We start from the raw sequence: 19422 nt of genomic DNA on the forward strand, positions 1-19422 counted from the left end.
CCTCCCCCCACCCCGCCCCTGCCGCCATCTGCACCACACTTGGGCTCGTAGCATCTCATAGGTCTTTCCTGCAAGTGACTCTGGTGATTTTTCCTGGAGCCCTTTCCAGTGGAACTGGACTGGGAATGCATACCTCTGTCCTTGTCATTCCATCTCTGCCCTGGGAGCCCTCAAACACATCACTCTGGTGCCGGGGTTCTTGTTTGCAGAGTCGAAGAATGGACTTAGCAAACACACAAGGTAGGAGAGCCAGGGAGAGACTTATTTAGAGATAAAGTGAGAGGACAGAGCTCCTGGCTCAGGCCAGGAGGGGACAAGGGAGCCTGGGGTGGTGCATTGTCTAGGGGATTTAGAGGCAGTTGAGAGACAAAGGGCTAGGGATGCAGACCTGCCAAATAGTCCCGAAATATTTATCTTTGGAGAGACACTAAGTTCCTCATCAATCTTCAGAGTTGTTTTGCAAAGTTGGCTTAACACAAGAAATTTGCTGCTCTGATTCCTTCCCAGGATAGCAGCTTCTTGTTCTGGGAGCATATTAATCAAGATTGCCTGCCCTGCTCCCAAATTGGGCTGAGTTATTGTCTATTTGTTAAAGAGTATGTTAGGAAACTTACTACTAATTGAGTTTTAAAATGCAATCTTATCTTTAAGATGGAATCCGTTTTGTTTTTACTATGTGGTTTATGACTGGGCTTGCTTGCTAAATTAATTGCCCAGGTTGCAAATTACTTGATTAGGGTTGGAGGAGGAACCTTTATCCAGCACCTGAGTGAAGTCAAAAATATAAGCTGGGCCTTTTAGCAGGCTGAAGTAAATCTTACAATAGCATAATTTAACTGACAAGATGAAGGCATGGGCTATGCTGAAGTATTTTCTTATCTGGGGGATATTCAAAACAGTCCAAGCCAAGTTACTCCTGGCTTTTGAGTTTGAACTAATCTCACTAAAGAATGCCTATCTATATTCCTAGTTTGATATTTTTACTTTAGAGAATTAATGTGACTATGACTTTGCTTAATTGTTTGTCAGGGAGTTTTGGTAGGTGTTTCTTTGCACACTGTTACATTGCTCTGACTGGGATTAACATGCTTTGCTTTCTTTCTGGAGGTCCTCACCCTACTCTGTCTAACCCCACCATCCCTGTCTCAACTCCTAGAAGCAGGTCTTCTCCCTGAGTGGGTCTCTGCATCTTGGCCTGTATCATGTGTTCAAGCTCCCCCAGGACTGCCATTGCCCCGAGACACTTACTCTATGGCCTCTTCTCCTCCCTATTCATGTGCCCCAGATGACTCTGACAAGTCATTACAATGATTCGCTGGTCATAGGAGAGGAAGCACAGCAGACCATCAGCCGCCTCCGTTGGAGAATGGGACGGGCCCAGATTCCATCCTGTCTTGCTTCCCCATGGCCCTCTCTGCGGTCCTTGGAGGAAAACCACAGCTCCTGTGCCACAGCTAGAGGCTTCCCAGGAGCAGCCCTTTTCACTGAGGGCCACAGGGCTGCCCTGCTGAAGGGTGAAGCAGTTGGGAAGCTTTGCTGGGCACCCCCAGGGAGAGTGCCAGCTCCCTGAACCCTTACTGGAATGTGCTTGTCCCGTGGAAGAACTGCCTCACCATGAAAACTGAGTAATCAAGTCCAGCCACCCACTGGGGATGAATTTGAAACAACTAAGCTGAGTCATGTGAAATTTACATCTTTTAATTCAAAATGACCACATATGTGCAGTTTCACATAATTCAATATAATGGATAAAGATCCAACTGTTTCCCAAATAAGTCCCATATCCCCATATCCTCTTGAGTTTTCTCTGCCTGGAGACTCCCAGCCACCACAAATCCCATTAATGGTACAAACATCACCAAGTACTTAGGATGATGCCAGACTTAACAGATCAAGTTGACAAACTCTGCAGTGTTCTGGCTGTGTGACTTTAGTGAAGTCACCAAACCTCTCTGAGCCTCAGTACCCTCATCATGGTTAGAAAAACCTATCTTGAGTTTGTGTGAGTTTCAAACCAGCTTTTAAAGGATTGCAGAGCAGCATGTCAATGTGAGGGACTGTATCTGTGGCACTGATGAGCTTTTTCTGTAAGCCTGGTGCCCTGGGAGGGGCTGTTCAAGCATTTTCTCACTACGATGTTGATAGTGGAGCTGCTCTGCTCTCATAGGCCTATTTACAGATGAAGAAACTGAGGATCAGAGAGGCTAGTTGTCTTGCTCAAGGACACGGAGCTGGTAAGGGTAGAGCCGGCTTCAGGGGCTCTGCCCATTCCTCCAACCTTACCACAGCACCCAAACTCCCTCCCAGACAGCCCCCTGGGGCCTCTGCAGAGCTAAATTCCTCCTTGAAGTCTGAGTAATGCGGGGGTCCATGGCACATGCCCAGGATGCCTCTGCAAGTAACATATTCCTTCACTCCAGTGGGAAAGAGGCTGATCCAGTTGCTGACCTTCCCAACCAAGGTCAAAGCGCTTGCAGCCCTCAGCAAGCAACCTGCACAACACTTCATACTCCCCACCAATAGCATTCTGTGGGGGTAGAAGGGCATCCGCTAAGGCTGGGTGGAACCCCTGAGAATCCTGGGGGAGAACAAGGCTGGACAAGCCAAGGGCACTCACCTAAGATGCTGCCATTTCACTTTGAAGAATGGCCTGTCATCGCACTAGTGTGGGCTCTGGGTGGCAGAGACCCAATTCAAATGAGCTGAAAACCCTCAGCGGGGGACTCACTGGCTCTTATGGGAACCCACAACATCCATCCGCGGAGTCTGGCAAGCACCAGGGCAACCTCGCCGCAGGACAGCGAGGTGCCGCGAATCAAGCAGGGCGGCCATCACCTCAGCTTTGTTTGTCCTTGTAGAGTCTTTAGAATGGGTCCGCTGTCCAGTCTGACCCTCAACACTGCTGCTTGAAGGACACAGGCCAGGAATTGTTATCCCCGATGCAGAGATGGGGAAACAGAGGCCCAGCAGGTCGGAAGACTGCCCAGCACAGGCCTAGAAGGCATGTCCCTCACTCAGAGGCCTGGGCCACCCACCAGCATCCACTCCTCAGTCCGTCTCCAATCCTATGAACAGTTCCAACCTCCCAGTCCACATGGGACCCACCTCTCTGGCCTAACCCCAGCTGCCGGGGGCTCTGGGCTGGTCCAGGGCAGTCTCCCCTCCATCTCTGCTCTGAAACAGATGGAGGGACAGACACAAGCCAGCTCCAGGCTCAGGCAGGGACGACATAGCAGTGACATTGATACCTCTCTACCAGCTTACAGCGGAAAGACGCCAATTCAAGTTTAAGCATGAATAAATGAACAGAACAGTTTAGATACAAGCTCTGCCCTGACTGGCAGGACCATCTGAGCCTCATTCATAAAATGAGGACAAAGGTCAGGGGTGCCTCTGGGCTCTTCCACATGTACTGATTCAGGAGGGGGAAGTAGAGATTGTATGTTGATTTCCATCCCACAACTCACTGGATCCTCTCCACAAGCCCATGGGGCAGACATTTGTTCAAAACAAGGAAAAGCAAATGTTTACTGAGTAGCTGCAATATCCTGGGGAAAAAGAGAAGGAAACCAAGGTCTCACCCTGGAAGAATGCTGGTCAGTAGCAGTGGATAATGGGTAATGAGGGGGGCTGTGCGGCGTGGTGAGCGTGCACCTTCAGACCCCTTCCAGAGCCATCAGAAATGACCCACAAACAACCTGGGCAGCCCAAAATCTCCCTTGGAAGCTGGGGCCTTTCTGTTGTCCTTCCGTTGGATATTCACAACTGGCACCACAAGCAAAGCCCACAGCCATCCATGCTCCTAGTCAGGTCCCAGGACAGCTTCTGAATAAGAGCCACGTCTTGGAGGACTAAGGGAGAGCCCCTGGGTGGGGGAATCAGGGACAGGCACTCAGCAGGGCAGCTCCCTCCCCAGCGAGTACACAGCAGCTGCCCAGGATGCTACCCACTGAGGGCCGAGCTCTTCTTACTGCAGTGTAACCCAGCCCAGCCTGACAGGTGCAACTAGAGTTCGAGAAAATGCACTCAAAGAAATCTTCAACTAAGAAGCAAGCCTGGCATGATGACAGATCTGAAAAAGACAAGGGAAGGCTGAAGGGCCCTCAGCAGGGCACCAAAACCTCAGTAGGGAACCAAACTAAAAAGTGCCACAAAGGGGTGCTAACCATACTCTGCGGGCACGTCTGCTCAGGTGCGATGCTGAGCATGTGCCGGGACATTTGGGGGATGCCAGACTGAGTCACACAAGGGAGGGTAACAGCAGGACAGTCCCACGCGATGGGGCTGGAACCCAGGTGGGGCTGACAGATGATTGCAACAGGGAGCCTGAGCTCAGAACTCAAATCCGCCTTTCCAAGACCAGGTGCTCACTTGGCCCGATTTGTACCATTTGGAATCACTTAGTTAACTGGGAACAAAGTGAACACCGTGTAATGAAAAATCAGAGCTATCAAAATTTTTTTTAATGCTTGGGTAAGACTGTCACAGAGAACACAGTGAACAGAGTAAGTTAGAAATGCATATTCAGTTTTAAAGAAAAAGCAATTTCTTTTCTTTAGTTTGCAATTACCAGCCACCTTGAAATATGTCCTGAGTTTTATCAACGTGATTTCCTTTAGTTCTGAGGTGACTTTCAGCATGCAATTGTTAGCAGGAAAATGCTGAAGGCATTATAACAAAGGAGAAAGAATTCAGGAATTCCAAATGAGCCTTCTAATTAGTGTGGAACCCTGAGTAGGCCATTCGATTTTTGTGCCTCAGTTTCCATTACTGCAAAATGGGGATAATGAGACCTAATTTATTCAAAGTTTCTTCTGTGGATGACTGCCCAGTGCCATTTTTTCTTGCTAGCTCTTACCAAATATAAAACATTAATCAAGACTGCCTATTCTAAAGGTACCACTTTGGGGGGCTGGCTTCCCTGTCTCTTGATTTACTGGCAGAATATTAACAAAGGAATGAATTATAAATATTTGTACATTTTGTTGCCAAGGACCTTGAGATGGGAATCAGAGCCTGGATTTTTCCACAGCTCAACCACTAATGTACCTTGGGATCTGGGGAAGTTGACCCCCACTCTGTGAACCTCAGTTTTCTTTACTGGTAAGATAGGAACATTAAGGTCCTTTGGGGTCTTGATTCACTGCAAGATTTTAATCCCATCGGGACAGCCCAGTATCCTTCTCTCCCATGATTCCTCTGAGCCTTGGCACTTGGCCTTCTGTGCCTAGAGAAATGGGCTCTCTTGCCCAAAGGACACAGACTCCAGCTCCCAATGGGGGGCTTCCAAGAGCCAGGAACATGGCAGTCACAAGTCCAGGACTTCAGGCAACTGACATTTTTTGAAGAACAACCATGTATCAGGCACAGTTCCGGGTGCAGGACTTGTTTGAATGCAGTTACTCCTTTCAACAGCTCTGTGAGGAGGGTAGCAAGGTGAGACGAACGCTTGGTCTTGCATGGCCACAGGGCTCCCATAACCCCACCCTTCAGGTGGCCTCGTACCCGCCGGCTCCCCTGGACTAGGCCGCTTTGGGGAGGAACAGTAAGGCCGCTGACGGCACCAGCACTAGCTGGCTGAGCTCCACAGGCAATCTGGGCTTATTTCCTGCACAAGGGGGGTTGCCTGGCCCACAGGACTGAACGTCCTACCCCCTTGAGACTGCCTTATAAGTAGAGGGAGCCCTGTGAGGGAGGGAGGGACACCTGTGTGGCACATCCAGCCAGCGAGCCTCTCTGGAGAATAAGTGAGTTCTGCTGAGCTGGGCAGGAGCTTTCCACCTACTGCGTAAGTAATTCTCCATTGGCCCCTCCTGAGCTGACACCAGTGGGTGATGCTGGGCCACCATGCCAGGATTATTTCTGTCCACTTGACAGAAGAAGAAACAGAGGCACACACAGGCTTGGCAGGGATGAGAAGGCAGGCAGCAGAGCTTTTACCACTGTGCTCAGCACAGCCGGTTGGCGCATGGAATCCCATCATGCAAAAGCCGCCGGCACGTAGGGGGCCCGCTGCAATGATCCCAGCAGGGGCAGAGCTGCTGTGGGGTGACTGTTCTCTTTCATCCACCCTCCCCAGGTAGGAAAGGCCTTCACCTGAGTCTCTCAGTCGCACCTGCAGAAGGCAGGGTTGAATCCTCTTGGAGAGCCGTCCTGTTCTCTAAGGTGCTTCTCTGCCTCAAGAACCTTCCTTCCCACCTGGTCCCTTTTAAAATGCAGCCAGAGCCAGTGCCCTTGCCCTTTCCCTGCAGATTTTATGCCCCACCATTTAACTGTCTTGCTGCAGAAGGCTGAGGCCCTCTAGCTTTCTCCCATGACAGCCTGTTCCCCAGATTTCTGGAGGACAGCCCATGAGGTGCCAGTTCTGTTCCCTAGCCCCCACCCTCCTGCACAGTGGACCCCCAGCCTTGATCTTTTCGTTGGAATTTCCCCCTGAGGAGTAGAGATGTATTCATTAACTCCTCAGATAACCCTGCTCTCCTTTCTGTCACCTTCTCCCCTTTCTTATCTGGGTTCATGGCCCTGTCTCACTTCTGTTGGCCCCTCACTGATCAGAACAGCTTTAGCTTGCAAACCCCCCACCCCTCCCTGCAAAGAGCTGATCTCTCAGGTCTGTCCTAGCTGTGAGCTTTGATGACAAGAGAGATTTCACTCACTTCTCACAACAATCTCATTCGAAACTGGAGGTTCAGCAAGATTACTGGTTCTGTCCTGGGTCCACAGCTGGTGGGTGACAGAGGCCAATTAGAATCCAGGTGCATCTGAGGCTAAAAAAATGCTTTTCCACCACATCACTCTTGTGTCACTGGAGGACCAGCATCTCCAAGGACCCAGTCATCTGAGCTTAGGGCTGGGACACAGGTGGTGCTCAGGTGGGCAGGTAAACCAACTGCAGGGACCGCAGGCAATTTTGGGCTGAGCCCTAAGCCTCATCATGGGCCCAGTTCAGGAAAAGCTTCTGGAGGTGGCAGCTGCATGTCCATGTTCAGCGGGGACAGGCCTGACACTTGGAGGGAGTTGTCATTAAGCTCCTGGTGGTACAAGGACCACAGGGGCATCTGAGCTTCCCAGGCGGCAGGCAAGGAGATTGGCTGTGGTCTCCTGAAGACCTGGCACAACACCCCACAGCAGAATCCTGGGATCCCCACAGGGCCCCTACCCAGGAATAATGAAAACCCCAGACTGGCTGGGTCCAATGAACACATTGGCTCCAAACAGCTATTTATTTGGGTCTCAGTCGATGCAAACCCACTCTGAAATAAGGAAAGTCTGAAAGAGGCAAATAAGAGAAAAGGAGGCCTCCCAGGTTGGCCATGTACCCTGAACCCCTCCACCCCCCACAGGGGACACCCGCAGGGGCACTTGGACCCCAGGGGACATTGGGCAATGTCAGGAGAATTTTTGACTGTCCCGCCAGGGGGTTGGGAGCATTCTACTGGCATCTGGTAAACACTCTACAGTGCTCAGGCCAGCTCCTCAAGGCATAGAATTTTCCAGCCCACAATGTCAGTGGTTCTAAGCCCAAGACTCCTCACTCTCTGGGAGCCCAGCCCTCAGAAGGAGCCAAGCCCTGCTTCAGGGAGGCAGGTATCCGGTACACAGAGTACCAGCCCAGAAGCATGGAGACCTGTCTGGTCCCAGCTCTGCTTGACTGGTTCTGTGGTCTTGAGCAAGTTCCTGAACCTCTCTAAGCCTTACTTTTCACATCCTTTAAAATGAAGAGAATAAGATGTTCTTCGAGACAAAAGTTAGTATCTGTATGTGCCTCGAGGCACGGGCTCTCCTTTCTCTCCCCAGCAGTATTTCCTAGGCCTGAGGCCTGGGAGGTTGCAGGATCATATAGCAATCAACTACAGGTTCAAGAGGCCCATCAAGAGAGGGCTGCAGGACTTGCAAGAAAAGGCATCAGGTAGAGTCTGGGCTGGAACCAGCAGGTGGGTGTCCTCACCGCTCCGCTGTGTCTGGCTGTGTGCCACGGGGCAAGGTTGTCCCCCACCCGGGCAGCAGCTTCTCTGTCCATTAAATAACAGGGCTCAATGGGAATTGAGAATTGTCACATGACTGACCTCATAGACTCATTACAGGAGGGCCATGAGATGAGATAGGAAAGTGCTTAGATTGGGGCCTGGCACGTGGTAAGCACTGTAAAGCCTTTGCTGTTGTTCTGAGTCTTGCAGCGGCGAGGATGCAGGAAAGCGCTTGGCACAGGCTGGCACACGGTGCAGAATTAGTGACCTCTGGTTGCTTTCCGTGGTGTCACTGAGCGGCCGGGAGGACTCATCGTGTGGCCTGACTTGGGCGTGGTGCCCCTTCCCTCTCTTGCAGGACATGCCATTTTCCATCGCATGGGGCCTCCTCCTGCTGGCAGACCTGTGCTACCGAGTCCCTGGCTCCATGCATGTATCTGAGCATAGTCATGAAATTCGTAAGAACCCCCCTAATCCCAGCACAGCCCCCAAAATGGCCAACTTCTCCTTCAAGCTCTACCAGTCACTGGCCGGACAGTCTAACACAAGCAACATCGTCTTGTCCCCAGTGAGCATTGCTATAGCCTTTGCGATGCCCTCCCTGGGGACCAAGGGTGACACTCATACCCAGATCCTGCAAGGCCTAGACGTCAACTTCAAGAAAGTACCTAAGGCTGATGATGTCCACAAAGCCTTCCACCATCTTCTCAACACCCTCAACCGGTCAGACAGCCAGTTCCAGCTGGCCACCAAGAGTGCTCTATTCATTGATAAGAATCTAAAGCGCGTACATAACTTTTTGAAGACTGTCAAGAACAAGTATCACACAGAAGCCTTCCCCGTCAACTTTGAGGACACAGAAGAGGCCAAGAAACAGATCAATGATTATGTAGAGAAGGGAACCCAAGGGAAAATTGTGGATTTGGTCAAAGAGCTTGACAAAGACACAGTTCTTATTCTGGTGAATTACATTTTCTTTAAAGGTAAGGTTGCACAACCAGCCTAAGCTGGTCCCCACAAGAACAACCAAAAATGCTCTCACTCAGTTCTTAAATTTTCTGTGGCGGTGCAGCATGGTTACGGCAGTGCCTCCCAGCATATGTTATTCAGTTTCCCCACAACACCATTCAAACACTTTCCATGATCAAATAAGGTTAGAGAATGATGAGTTAAACAGTCATATCATCATCTCTGCAGGCCTTTTCAGAGCCTTTAATGTCCTCATGCACGCTATAAATTCCTACCAGACGGAAAGGTAAAATACACAATGTCTCCCAAAATAGACGGCCAGAAAAACAAATTTTAGCAGAGTCTATGAAGGGAACAGGGTTTCATGGACACACTTCCAACACCTCTAGCACAGTAGAAATAGTGACAATTTTGCAGTCACAAAGACCAGGCCTCAATCCTCCCTCTGCTGTTCCTGAGCCATTTGACTGTGGGCAAGGCATTCTCCCACTTTGAGGTTTTAGTCTCCTACCTGTAACGTGGATGTCATCATGGCCTTGCTGTCAGGTTTCTGTAAGGATTAAACAGGCAACAAAGAACAGGGGACTATACACTCACATAGTAGGTGCTCAACTAAACGTGCCTTTCCCCCCTCTGAGTATGAGAATGTCAGGAACCTGTAGGCCCGGGAGGCATGCTGAGGGGTCTACACAGGCCGTGGAGACAGCCTGGGCTGGGAGGGAGTCCAGGCCAGGGGCTGCTTCCTTCCCCCCATGGGCTCCTAGCTCTGGAGGCAGCAGGGCAGCGCAGAAGGCCGAGGCTGAGCCAGCGTCTTAGGTGCCCGCCCTGCTGTGGGGCTTCAGGTGGGTCTCGTGCCCTCTACAGCCTCAGTTTCCATCTCCATCCAGTGGGGAAAGTGGGGTTCAGGGCTCTGTGAGGCACCCTCCCACTCCGATTTGCGAGGATGGCAATGATCTCTTGGTATAGCAGGGGAGCCACCCGGGCATCTGCATTTCACAAGTTGGTCCAGGGAGAGGCCATGAGGTTGGAACAGGAGTGATTTCCTTGACTGCTGGGAACCTCCGACTAACAAGGGGTGGGGAGACTCAGACGAGGAGATGCCAAATGTGACTGGAGGAGCCCCCAACTACACCAGTAATATCATTAATCATCCTCGGGCCATCCATAAACAAACATAAAATTCAAGGAAAAATGCTCATTCTGGACATCCAGATTGCCACCATTTAGCCTCTGTGATATAGAAATTCTGGATTCTTCTCCAGCCTGACTTTATCCTCACAAAGCCCTGCAGCAGCTTGATGGTTTCATTTTAGCCCCAATTCACAGATGGTGCAGCTGAGGCCTAGAGAGACACCTCTCCCCAGGCACTCAGGGCTGCTCTTCTACCACACTCATCGAAACCTTGCCCCACCCTCCTGATGTGTGTCTCCCCTTCTCTCCAGACAGCTGGAAGGATAAATTTGAGGCTAAGCACTTGGGGGAAGGAGACTTCCATGTGGAAGAGAGGACCGCCATCAGAGTGCCCATGGCCACCTGTCTGGGCGTGTTCGGCCTGCACCGGGACAGGGGGCTGTCCTGCTGGGTGCTGCTGAGACACTTTGAGGGCAGAGCCAGAGCATTTCTGCTCATGCCTGACCCCGGGAAGATGCCGCAGCTGGAGGAGAGTCTCTCTGAGGAGTATCTCTCCAATATCCTCAGAGACATTGACATATGGTACGTCCTAGCCCAGGGTAGACCCAGTAGCTGCCACATCAGGCCTGCCAGGGGGTGGGAGGTAGGCCCACGTCCCACGGGCCACACAACCATGCATGACCAGGTGGATCCAGACAGAGGCCAGGGTCAGGTCAGACACCGCCAGCCAGGCTCTGTGAGAGGGGCAGTGCCCACAGGTGAGGAGACGCAATCCTGCCCTTGGGGACGTCCTTCCCCAGCATGGACACTGCCCCTTCCCGGTGGCCAGAGCCCAGGGCAGGGTGAGCAATGCCAGCACTTGCTGGGGGAGAGCCATGAAGGGAGAGACGAGCTTCCTGGCAAAGGGGCAGCTGTGTGTGGCCTTCAGGATGGAAAGTCCATGGCCAGCCCGGGGGCAGAGGCCGCTTGGGGGAGACCTGGAGAGCGAGCCCAGGGTGGGACCTCCCAGCACATGCTCGAGCACGGTCCCTGCTCCTTGGCCCCCAGACATGTAGGGTTTGATTGGGGTCCCCGCAATGATGTAGTACTTGAGCATGCACCCCAAATTAGTGCACATCTCTGCATTCATAAATATGCCCGAGCCTGCAGGAAATATTTGATCATGTATATTATCAAAATACAAATGTATAAATATATGCAATATAAACATATATAATCAGATTAAAATTTAAAATAAATATATATAGAAAGGAATACATAACAAACATATATAAATGAATATAAAGACCATAAAATAAAAATTAAAAGAGAAATTGTAAACCCTCTTCCTCACCCCACCTCACTCCCACGTTCCTGGCACCAGAGGCTGGGAGGCGAATGCTGAATCTAGAATGGGTCAGACGCAGCTGAGTGCCAGGCAGCAAGCTCACGCTGGGCCCTTCCTGGAGCCACACTTTGTCCCATGGAAAACGGCAGCTGAGTGTCCCAGTCTGTGCAGTCACTCATCCTTCCCTGAGCAGATGTCTCTCAGCATCTTCACCTTTCCTATTTCCCAGGGATTCTGGCCTGGAGAAGCCCCAGTCTGGGTGTAAACAAATCCTATACAGGGCAGGGTACAAAATGCTTGCCAGAAGGCATCCTGGAGGGCTCCTCAGAGGAGATGGCATTTGGAGACTTTACACAACAAGGCGATTGATCTCTGTGCTTCCAGCATTGTCTGACCCAGGACGTGGTGGAGCTAAAGATAGAATAGACCAGTGGGGACCTCGTGTCCTTGTGTGGACAAGGAGACAGGGTGCTGGGTGGGAGAAACAACCAGAAAAGAAAACACTCAGCGCTGTGACACACCATTGTTTCTAACCAATATGACAGGTCCACCAGTTTGCATTTGCCCAAACTGTCCATTTCCAACACCTATGATCTGAAAACCCTTCTGAGCAAACTGGGCATCACTAAGGTCTTCAGCAACGAGGCTGACCTTTCAGGGATCGCTGAGGAGGTGCCCCTGAAGCTGTCCAAGGTGAGTCTGTCCCTGGGTCTGCAGGGCAGCCTGTGGAGCGTGGGCTTCAGCTCAGAGGTGAGTCTGGGGAAGGAGCACAGGGACGCAAACACACCCTCATGCACGGTCCTCTGAGGAACGCCACTGGGCCCAGTAAGGCGGGCACGTGGTCTGCTGTGTGCTTCTGGCACCTTAGGGGTCTCCTCTGAGCTCACGTCACTGGCCCTCTCTCATTTTTGGCCAAGGCCTTCCCTTCTTGGGGCCTGGAGGGACCCATTTTACAGAGACAGGCTTAGGCTCAGGGATTTCAAAGGACTTTGGGCCCCTGCATCCGTGACACTGGGAGTTCCTGATGAATCACCGAGTCCGAGTTAATGAGCGATCTCAGAGAAAGACCCCATTCATTCGGGAAGGTTACGGGTGACCAAAGAAACACCTGCAGCTCGGTGCCTGGCTGCGGACCGGGTGCCATGAAAGTCCCCATCAAAGTCCTGGTCCCCGAGGGGCTGAAAATCTGATGCCAGACCCAAGGGATGAGGCAAGGAGGACAGGGTGCAGGAACAGGTCCCAGGTCCCGAGGCTGTGAGCTGCCTCCCAGGGAGGCTGAGAAGGTCGGGAAGGGAAGGGAAGTGAGGGGCAGCTGGTGGAGTCAGGTGAGGGCCTTGGGAAGGGGGTGGGGCCTGTGCGCCCCCTGCAGGGAGGGGGTATGTGCACAGGCCAGGGCAGGCCAGCACTCGAGGAAGTCCTGAGAATAGCGTTGAGGGACAGAGAAGGGACCTGCCCCCCTGGAGAGAAGTGTCAAGAAGAGGAGGTTGGAATGGGTTGAATAAGGAGGTGTGGCTGTTGATGGAGCCCCACAGTTGCCAGATAAAGATTTTTTTGGTCCCTATTCATACACATGCACATCTTCTTGATATTGAGCTGTATAAGAGTTACACCCAGACACTCAAACACACATACAACCTCTTACACGTGCACACTCAATACAAACGCATGCACAGTTATGGAGCACACACACTAAGGTTCTTCCCATGAAGGGCCATACTGGCCCCGGGTGATCGTGTCACACAGCTCTGACATTCCTAGTTAGGAAAATGAGATTGTAAGAGGAGTCATCATGTCCTTGAGGTGACAGTTAGTTAGTGGGGAAAATGAGATTTGAATGCAGATCCCTGTGATGGAAAGTCATGTTCTTTCCACTACACCATGATGATTCAGTTGTGAATCTTGTGGTGCTACGTATAAAAGTTCTCAAATGATAGATCCCTTGCCCTTAATTCTGCTTATTTTTCATTGTTTTGGTTTTCATATCAAAGAAATGCTATAAAAACCCAGGTCCTCAATAGGACCATGGAAAGAAGCTTTCCTTGAGCCTCCATGACAGCTCTCACAGCAGGCCTGGCTCCCAGGTCTGAGTGTGGAAGGGTGCAACATGTCTCTGCCTCAAACACACCTCTGCAATCTCTCCCCTCTAGGTCTCACATAAGGCTGTGCTGAGAATCGATGAGAATGGAATGGGGCATTCTAGGGCCACCCTTCTGGAAGACAGCACCTGGTCTAGGCCTCTAACCACCAAATTCAACCGGCCCTTCTTAATCGTCATCAAGGATGAAAATACCAACATTCCTCTCTTCATGGGAAAGATGGTGAACCCCATGAGTAAATAGCTGCCTTCCTGGATTCAGCTGTCCCTTCCCAGGTCAGGTCTCCTCATAACCTTGAAGATGATATTAAAGAATGGCTGACTGGCCCAAGCTTGAGTGCGACATGCCAATCCCTCATCTTATTGTCTATCTGTCTCCTTTATGTTCCTAGGATGTGTGTGAAATCCAGGTCACAGCAGTCTTCCATATGTCCACTTAATTAATATGTATTGTGTATTTACACTGTCCAGGCACTGTACTAGGCAAAGATGAAATTTGGCTGAAATCTACAATTTATTGAACAGATATGGAAACCCAGCAATGACAGGAGATGGACCTCTCTGGAGGTGGGTGGGGTCATCTAATTGATTGTTTATGTTTTGGTATGGGAGTGGTAGGCAAAGAGGGCAATGTAAGGCAAGGCTGAAACCAGCAAACTATTCAACAGGGAGAGAGCTAAGGGGTCTGTGCTTATATGAGGTATCACCACCAGTTCAGAGTATTAAAGGCTCAAGTCCACATTAAATAATGGTGTTTGGACCTCTGGATAGGTCAAACATTAAAACATAAAAAACATAAATGTCCTAGAAGAAAGCATTGGTTAATTTATTTCTTGCTATTGAAGTGTAATAAGTGTGACAAGACAGAAAACCCAGTGATAAAAATAAGGATTGATATATTTGCCTTTATAAAATACAAATTATATGGCAAAAAGAAAAAAGAAAAAGTCATTCAGGTCACCAAGAAGATATGCCAATTAGAAATATTTATGCGTAAGCATCAGAGTTCCTAAATATATGAAGCAAACATTGACAAAATTGAGGGAGAAACAGACAGCAACACAATAATAGTGGGAGGACCAATATCCCACTTTTAATGATTGACAGAAAACCAGAGAGGAGATCAATAAGGAAACAGGATTTGAACAACACTACAGACCAAATGAACTAACAGACATATGCAGAAAGCACCATCCAGCCACAACAGATTACACATTTTTTCCAAGTGCACATAGAATATTCTCAGGATAGACCATATGTTAGGCCACAAAACAAGTTTTTAATAAAGTTTAAAAGATTGGAATCATACAAAGTATCTTTTCTAGTCATGATGGAATGAAACTGGAAATCAGTAGCAGAAGAAAAAAAAGGGAAATCCAAAAATATATGGAAATATAACAACTCTTAAACAACCAGTGGGTCAAAGAAGACATCTCAAGAGAAATTGGAAAATATCTTCAGACAAGAGAAAATGAAAACATAAGATAACAAAACTTATGGGATGCAGTGAAAGCAGTACAAGAAGGAAATTTGAAGCTGTAAGCATTTATATCAGAAGAAGAGTGATCTCAAGTCAATGACCTAACTTGACCTTAAGAAGCTGGAAGAATGCAACAGAGCAGAGACCCCAGATATGAACCCAAGCATATATGGTCAATTAATATATGATAAAGCAGCCATGGACATACAACGGGGAAATGACAGCCTCTTCAACAGCTGGTGTTGGCAAAATTGGACAGCTACATGTAAGAGAATGAAACTGGATTATTGTCTAACTCCATACACAAAAATAAACTTGAAATGGATCAAACACCTGAATGTAAGATGTGACACCATAAAACTCTTAGAAGAAAACATAAGCAAAAATCTCTTGAATATAAACATGAGCAACTTTTTTCTGAATATATCTGCTCGGGCAAGGGAAACAAAACCAAAAATGAACAAATGGGACTACAACAAACTAAAAAGCTTCTGTACAGTAAAGGACACCATCAGTAGAACAAAAAGACATCCTACAGTATGGGAGAATATATTCATAAATGACAGATCCAATAAAGGGTTGACACCCAAAATATAGAAAGAACTCACACACCTCAACACCCAAAAAGCAAATAACCCTATTAAAAAAATGGGTGGATGATATGAACAGACACTTCTCCAAAGAAATTCAGATGGCCAACAGGCACATGAAAAGATGCTTCTCATCACTAATTATCAGGGAAATGCAAATTAAAACCACAGTGAGATATCACCTCACACCAATTAGGATGGCCACCATCCAAAAGACAAACAACAACAAATGCTGACGAGGATGTGGAGAAAGAGGAACCCTCCTACACTGCTGGTGGGAATGTAAACTAGTTCAACCATTGTGGAAAGCAGTATGGAGGTTCCTCAAAAAGCTCAAAATAGAAATACCATTTGACCCAGGAATCCCACTTCTAGGAATTTACCCCAAGAATGCAGCAGCCCAGTTTGAAAAAGACAGATGCACCCCTATGTTTATCGCAGCACTATTTACAATAGCCAAGAAATGGAAGCAACTTAAGTGTCCATCAGTAGATGAATGGATAAAAAAGAGGTGGTACATATACACAATGGAATACTATTCAGCCATAGGAAGAAAACAAATCCTACCATTTGCAACAACATGGATGGAGCTAGAGGGTATTATGATCAGTGAAATAAGCCAGGTGGAGAAAGACAAGTACCAAATGATTTCCCTAATTTGTGGGCTATAACAACGAAGCAAAATTGAAGGAACAAAAAATTGAAGGGACTAGCAGTTACCAAAGGGGAGGGTTGGGGAAGGGTGGGTGGGGAGTTAGGGAGAAGGGGATTGAGGGGCATTATGATTGGTACACATGGTGTGTTGGGTGGCATCATGGGGAAGACAGTGTAGCACAGAGAAGACAAGTAGTGACTCTGTGGCATCTTACTATGCTGATGGACAGTGACTTCAATGAATTATGGGGGGGACTTGATGATATGGGTGAATGTAATAACCACAATGTTTTTCATGTAAAACCTTCATGAGAGTATATATCAGTGATACCTTAATAAAAAGAAAAAAGGAGTCAAGAAAGAAAAAAAAGCTAGAAGAAGAAATTAACTGCAGTGCTAGCAGAAAAGAGAAAATAATAAGGATTAGGCAGAAATCAACAAAAGAATAAAAAGCAATGGGGAAATTCAACAAAACCAAGAGATGGTTCTTTTAAAAGATCAATGAAATTGACAAACCTTTTGCTAGACTGACTAAGAAAAAAGAGAAGACTCAAATAACTAAAATTAAAAATAAAAGACGGGACATTAAAAGCAATTTTAAACAAAAAGGACTATTAGAGAATATTATGAAAAAATGCACCAACAAATTGGATAATCTCAATAAAACAGATAAATTCCTAGAAACATGCCACTTACCAGAATAAACTATAAAGAAATAGAAAACTAAAATACGATACTGATCATACATGAACAGATGTACAACTAGTAAGGTGAATAAATCAATAGTCAAAAATTTTCCAACAAAGAAAAATGCAGGACTACTGTGTTGAAATCTACCAAACACTTATAAGGGAATTCACACAAATCCTCCTCAAAATCTCCTAAAAATTTGAAGAGAAGGGAACACTTCCTAACTCATCTTATGAGGCCAGCATTACCCTAAAACCAAAGCCACAAAGATACTACAGACCAATATCTCTGATGAATATCGATACAAAAATCCTCAACAGGATACTGGCAAATAGAATTCACAGCCCATTATAAAGTATTATACACCATGACCAAGCAATCAGTACAATACACTACTTAACAGAATGAGGGGGAGAAACACATGACTATCTCAGTTGATGCAGAAAAACATTTGACAAAATTCAACACATTTGCATGATAAAAAATTAGGAATAGAAGGAAACTACCTAAATGTAATGAAGTTCACATAATGAACGTCGACAGCTAATACCCTACGCCATGGTGAAAGACCGAATGTTTTCTTTTAGACCAAGAACAAGACAAGGATGCCTTCTCTAGCCTCTTTCATTTAGCACAGTATTGGAAGTTCTATCCAGAGAAATAAGGATAGACAACATGATTTTATATGTAGAAAACTCTAAAGATTACACACACACACACACACACACACACACACACGTATAAAACTGTTAGAACTAGTAAGTGTATTCAGCAAAGTTAAGGATACAAAATCAATGAGCAAAAATCAACTGCATTTTATATACTAACAAAGGATGATCCAAAAATGAAATTCAAAAAACAATTCCATTTACAATAGTATCAAAAAGAATAAAATACTGAGGAGTAAACTTTCTCCAAGGAGGTGAAAGACTTGTACACTGAAAACTATGAAATGTTTCTGAAAGAAAGAAAACATAAATAAACGGAAAGACATTCCATGTTCATGAATTAAAATGCCTTCATACTGCTAAGATGTAGATACTATCTAAAGCAATCTATAGATTTCAGACAATCCCTATCAAAATCCCACCAGCATCTTTTTTAGGAATAGAAAAATCCATCCTAAAACTCACATGGAATCTCAAATAGCCAAAATAATCTTGAAAATGAAGGACAAAGATGGAGGTCTCACATTTCCTGATTTCAAAGCTACATTCATCAAAACAGTGTGGTGCTGGCTTAAAGACAGACATATAGACCAACGAAATAGAATAGCAGCCAGAAATAAATGCTCACAAATATGGTCAAATGATTTTAAACAATGGTGCTAAGACCATTCAACGGAGAAAGGACAGTCTTTTCAACAAATGATGCGACAAACCCTGGATTCCACATGTAAAAGAATGAAGTGACTTACATGTTGACAGAATCACATAAAGACGTGGGTTGTGGAGTCATAGACCATTTCATTTTCTTCTTTACTTACAGTTTTCTATATTCAAAAAGTACTTAACATTAATTTACTGATCAAATGGAAGGGGATTCTGGGAGATTAGGGAAGGTGTGTGGCTTCAGTGGAAGCTCACGGAGGTAGTTCTATCCTAGACAGAAAAGCAGGGGGCCTGTCCTGAAGGAGGACTTTCCCTCCAGAGGCATTTCCAGGGGATGCTAGTTTATGTTATGGCAGAAAAGGGTTTGGAGAAATGGCTTTGGAAAACTCTGCGTAAGTCTTGATTGTGTGACTTTGTATCTTTCAAACATAACCATCCAAGTGGGAGAGAGATGATGCAGTGTTCCTCAGACTTATTTGACCCTGGAGCCCCTTTTTTTACAGATTACCTCTAGGGTGTCATGGAATACACCTTGCAGAATGCTGCTGGGGGCGAAGAGTTACTGGCACAAGCATTTCTGCATTTAGTTAGCTCAAGCAGGCAGTGGGCAGAGCGGCTGGTTGGCTGGGCAAGAGGAGGTGTAAGGAGATCCAAGATCTCCTTTAATTCTCCTGTTACACACATCTGCTGCCCCTTCTGGGCTACCGTGTCCTTATGCTCAGAGACAGTGATTCAAACCAGCTGCCCCTGGCATCCACTGAGAGCATGCTGATGTGCCGGAGTGGCATTTGACATTCTTGGTTCAGAGTGGCATTAACATCAGTTGTTGCCCAGAGACCCAGCCCACTGACCTTCTCCCTGGGCATGAACCGGAGGGCAGCTAAGGTGCAAGAGGTAGAGTGGACAAACAGGATTGGCAGCAGGGGAGGAGGTGGCCAGGCCTGTGATTACACAAGCCCACATCACCTTGGGCCTGTTAATATTAACTCAGTCTCCAGCCTGGGAGAGCGTCATCAATCTCCAAAGTCAGGGCCCTGACCAATATTTCTTTGTTCATGGTGCTGGCTGGATCTTCAGTGATGCTCACTTGGCCTTAGGTTGTGATCCTGCTGAGGCCCTCACACATACGCAGCTTTAATCCACTGTGGCTACACATTAGAGGCATGATCCTTGCACGGGACAGGGCAG

At 47.6% G+C, this 19422-nt stretch overlaps 2 protein-coding genes across 8 annotated transcripts in view; one reads left to right on the forward strand and one right to left on the reverse strand.

The window, feature by feature from the left end:
• PPP4R4 (protein phosphatase 4 regulatory subunit 4) overlaps nucleotides 1-19422 on the reverse strand; it is a 199062-nt gene that overhangs the window by 3058 nt on the left and 176582 nt on the right. Inside the window, exon 27 of one of the 7 annotated variants that reach the window (XM_073241915.1) lies at nucleotides 11303-11865. The exons of the other annotated variants lie outside the window; for them this stretch is intronic. The gene's annotated coding sequence lies outside the window, so the exon portion shown is untranslated. Of the gene's footprint in view, nucleotides 1-11302; nucleotides 11866-19422 lie in introns of those variants that run through there. 7 annotated transcript variants of the gene reach the window in all.
• Nucleotides 3736-15916, forward strand: LOC108397489 (alpha-1-antiproteinase-like). The gene is made up of 5 exons (XM_073212244.1): nucleotides 3736-5788; nucleotides 8326-8950; nucleotides 10379-11280; nucleotides 11917-12087; nucleotides 13542-15916. Exons 2-5 carry the CDS (start codon nucleotides 8329-8331, stop codon nucleotides 13731-13733), a joined length of 1887 nt encoding a protein of 628 aa, XP_073068345.1. The 5' UTR covers nucleotides 3736-5788; nucleotides 8326-8328; the 3' UTR covers nucleotides 13734-15916.

The sequence above is a fragment of the Manis javanica genome, chromosome 8 (genome assembly GCF_040802235.1).
Source record: "Manis javanica isolate MJ-LG chromosome 8, MJ_LKY, whole genome shotgun sequence".
NCBI classification, from domain to species: domain Eukaryota; kingdom Metazoa; phylum Chordata; class Mammalia; order Pholidota; family Manidae; genus Manis; species Manis javanica.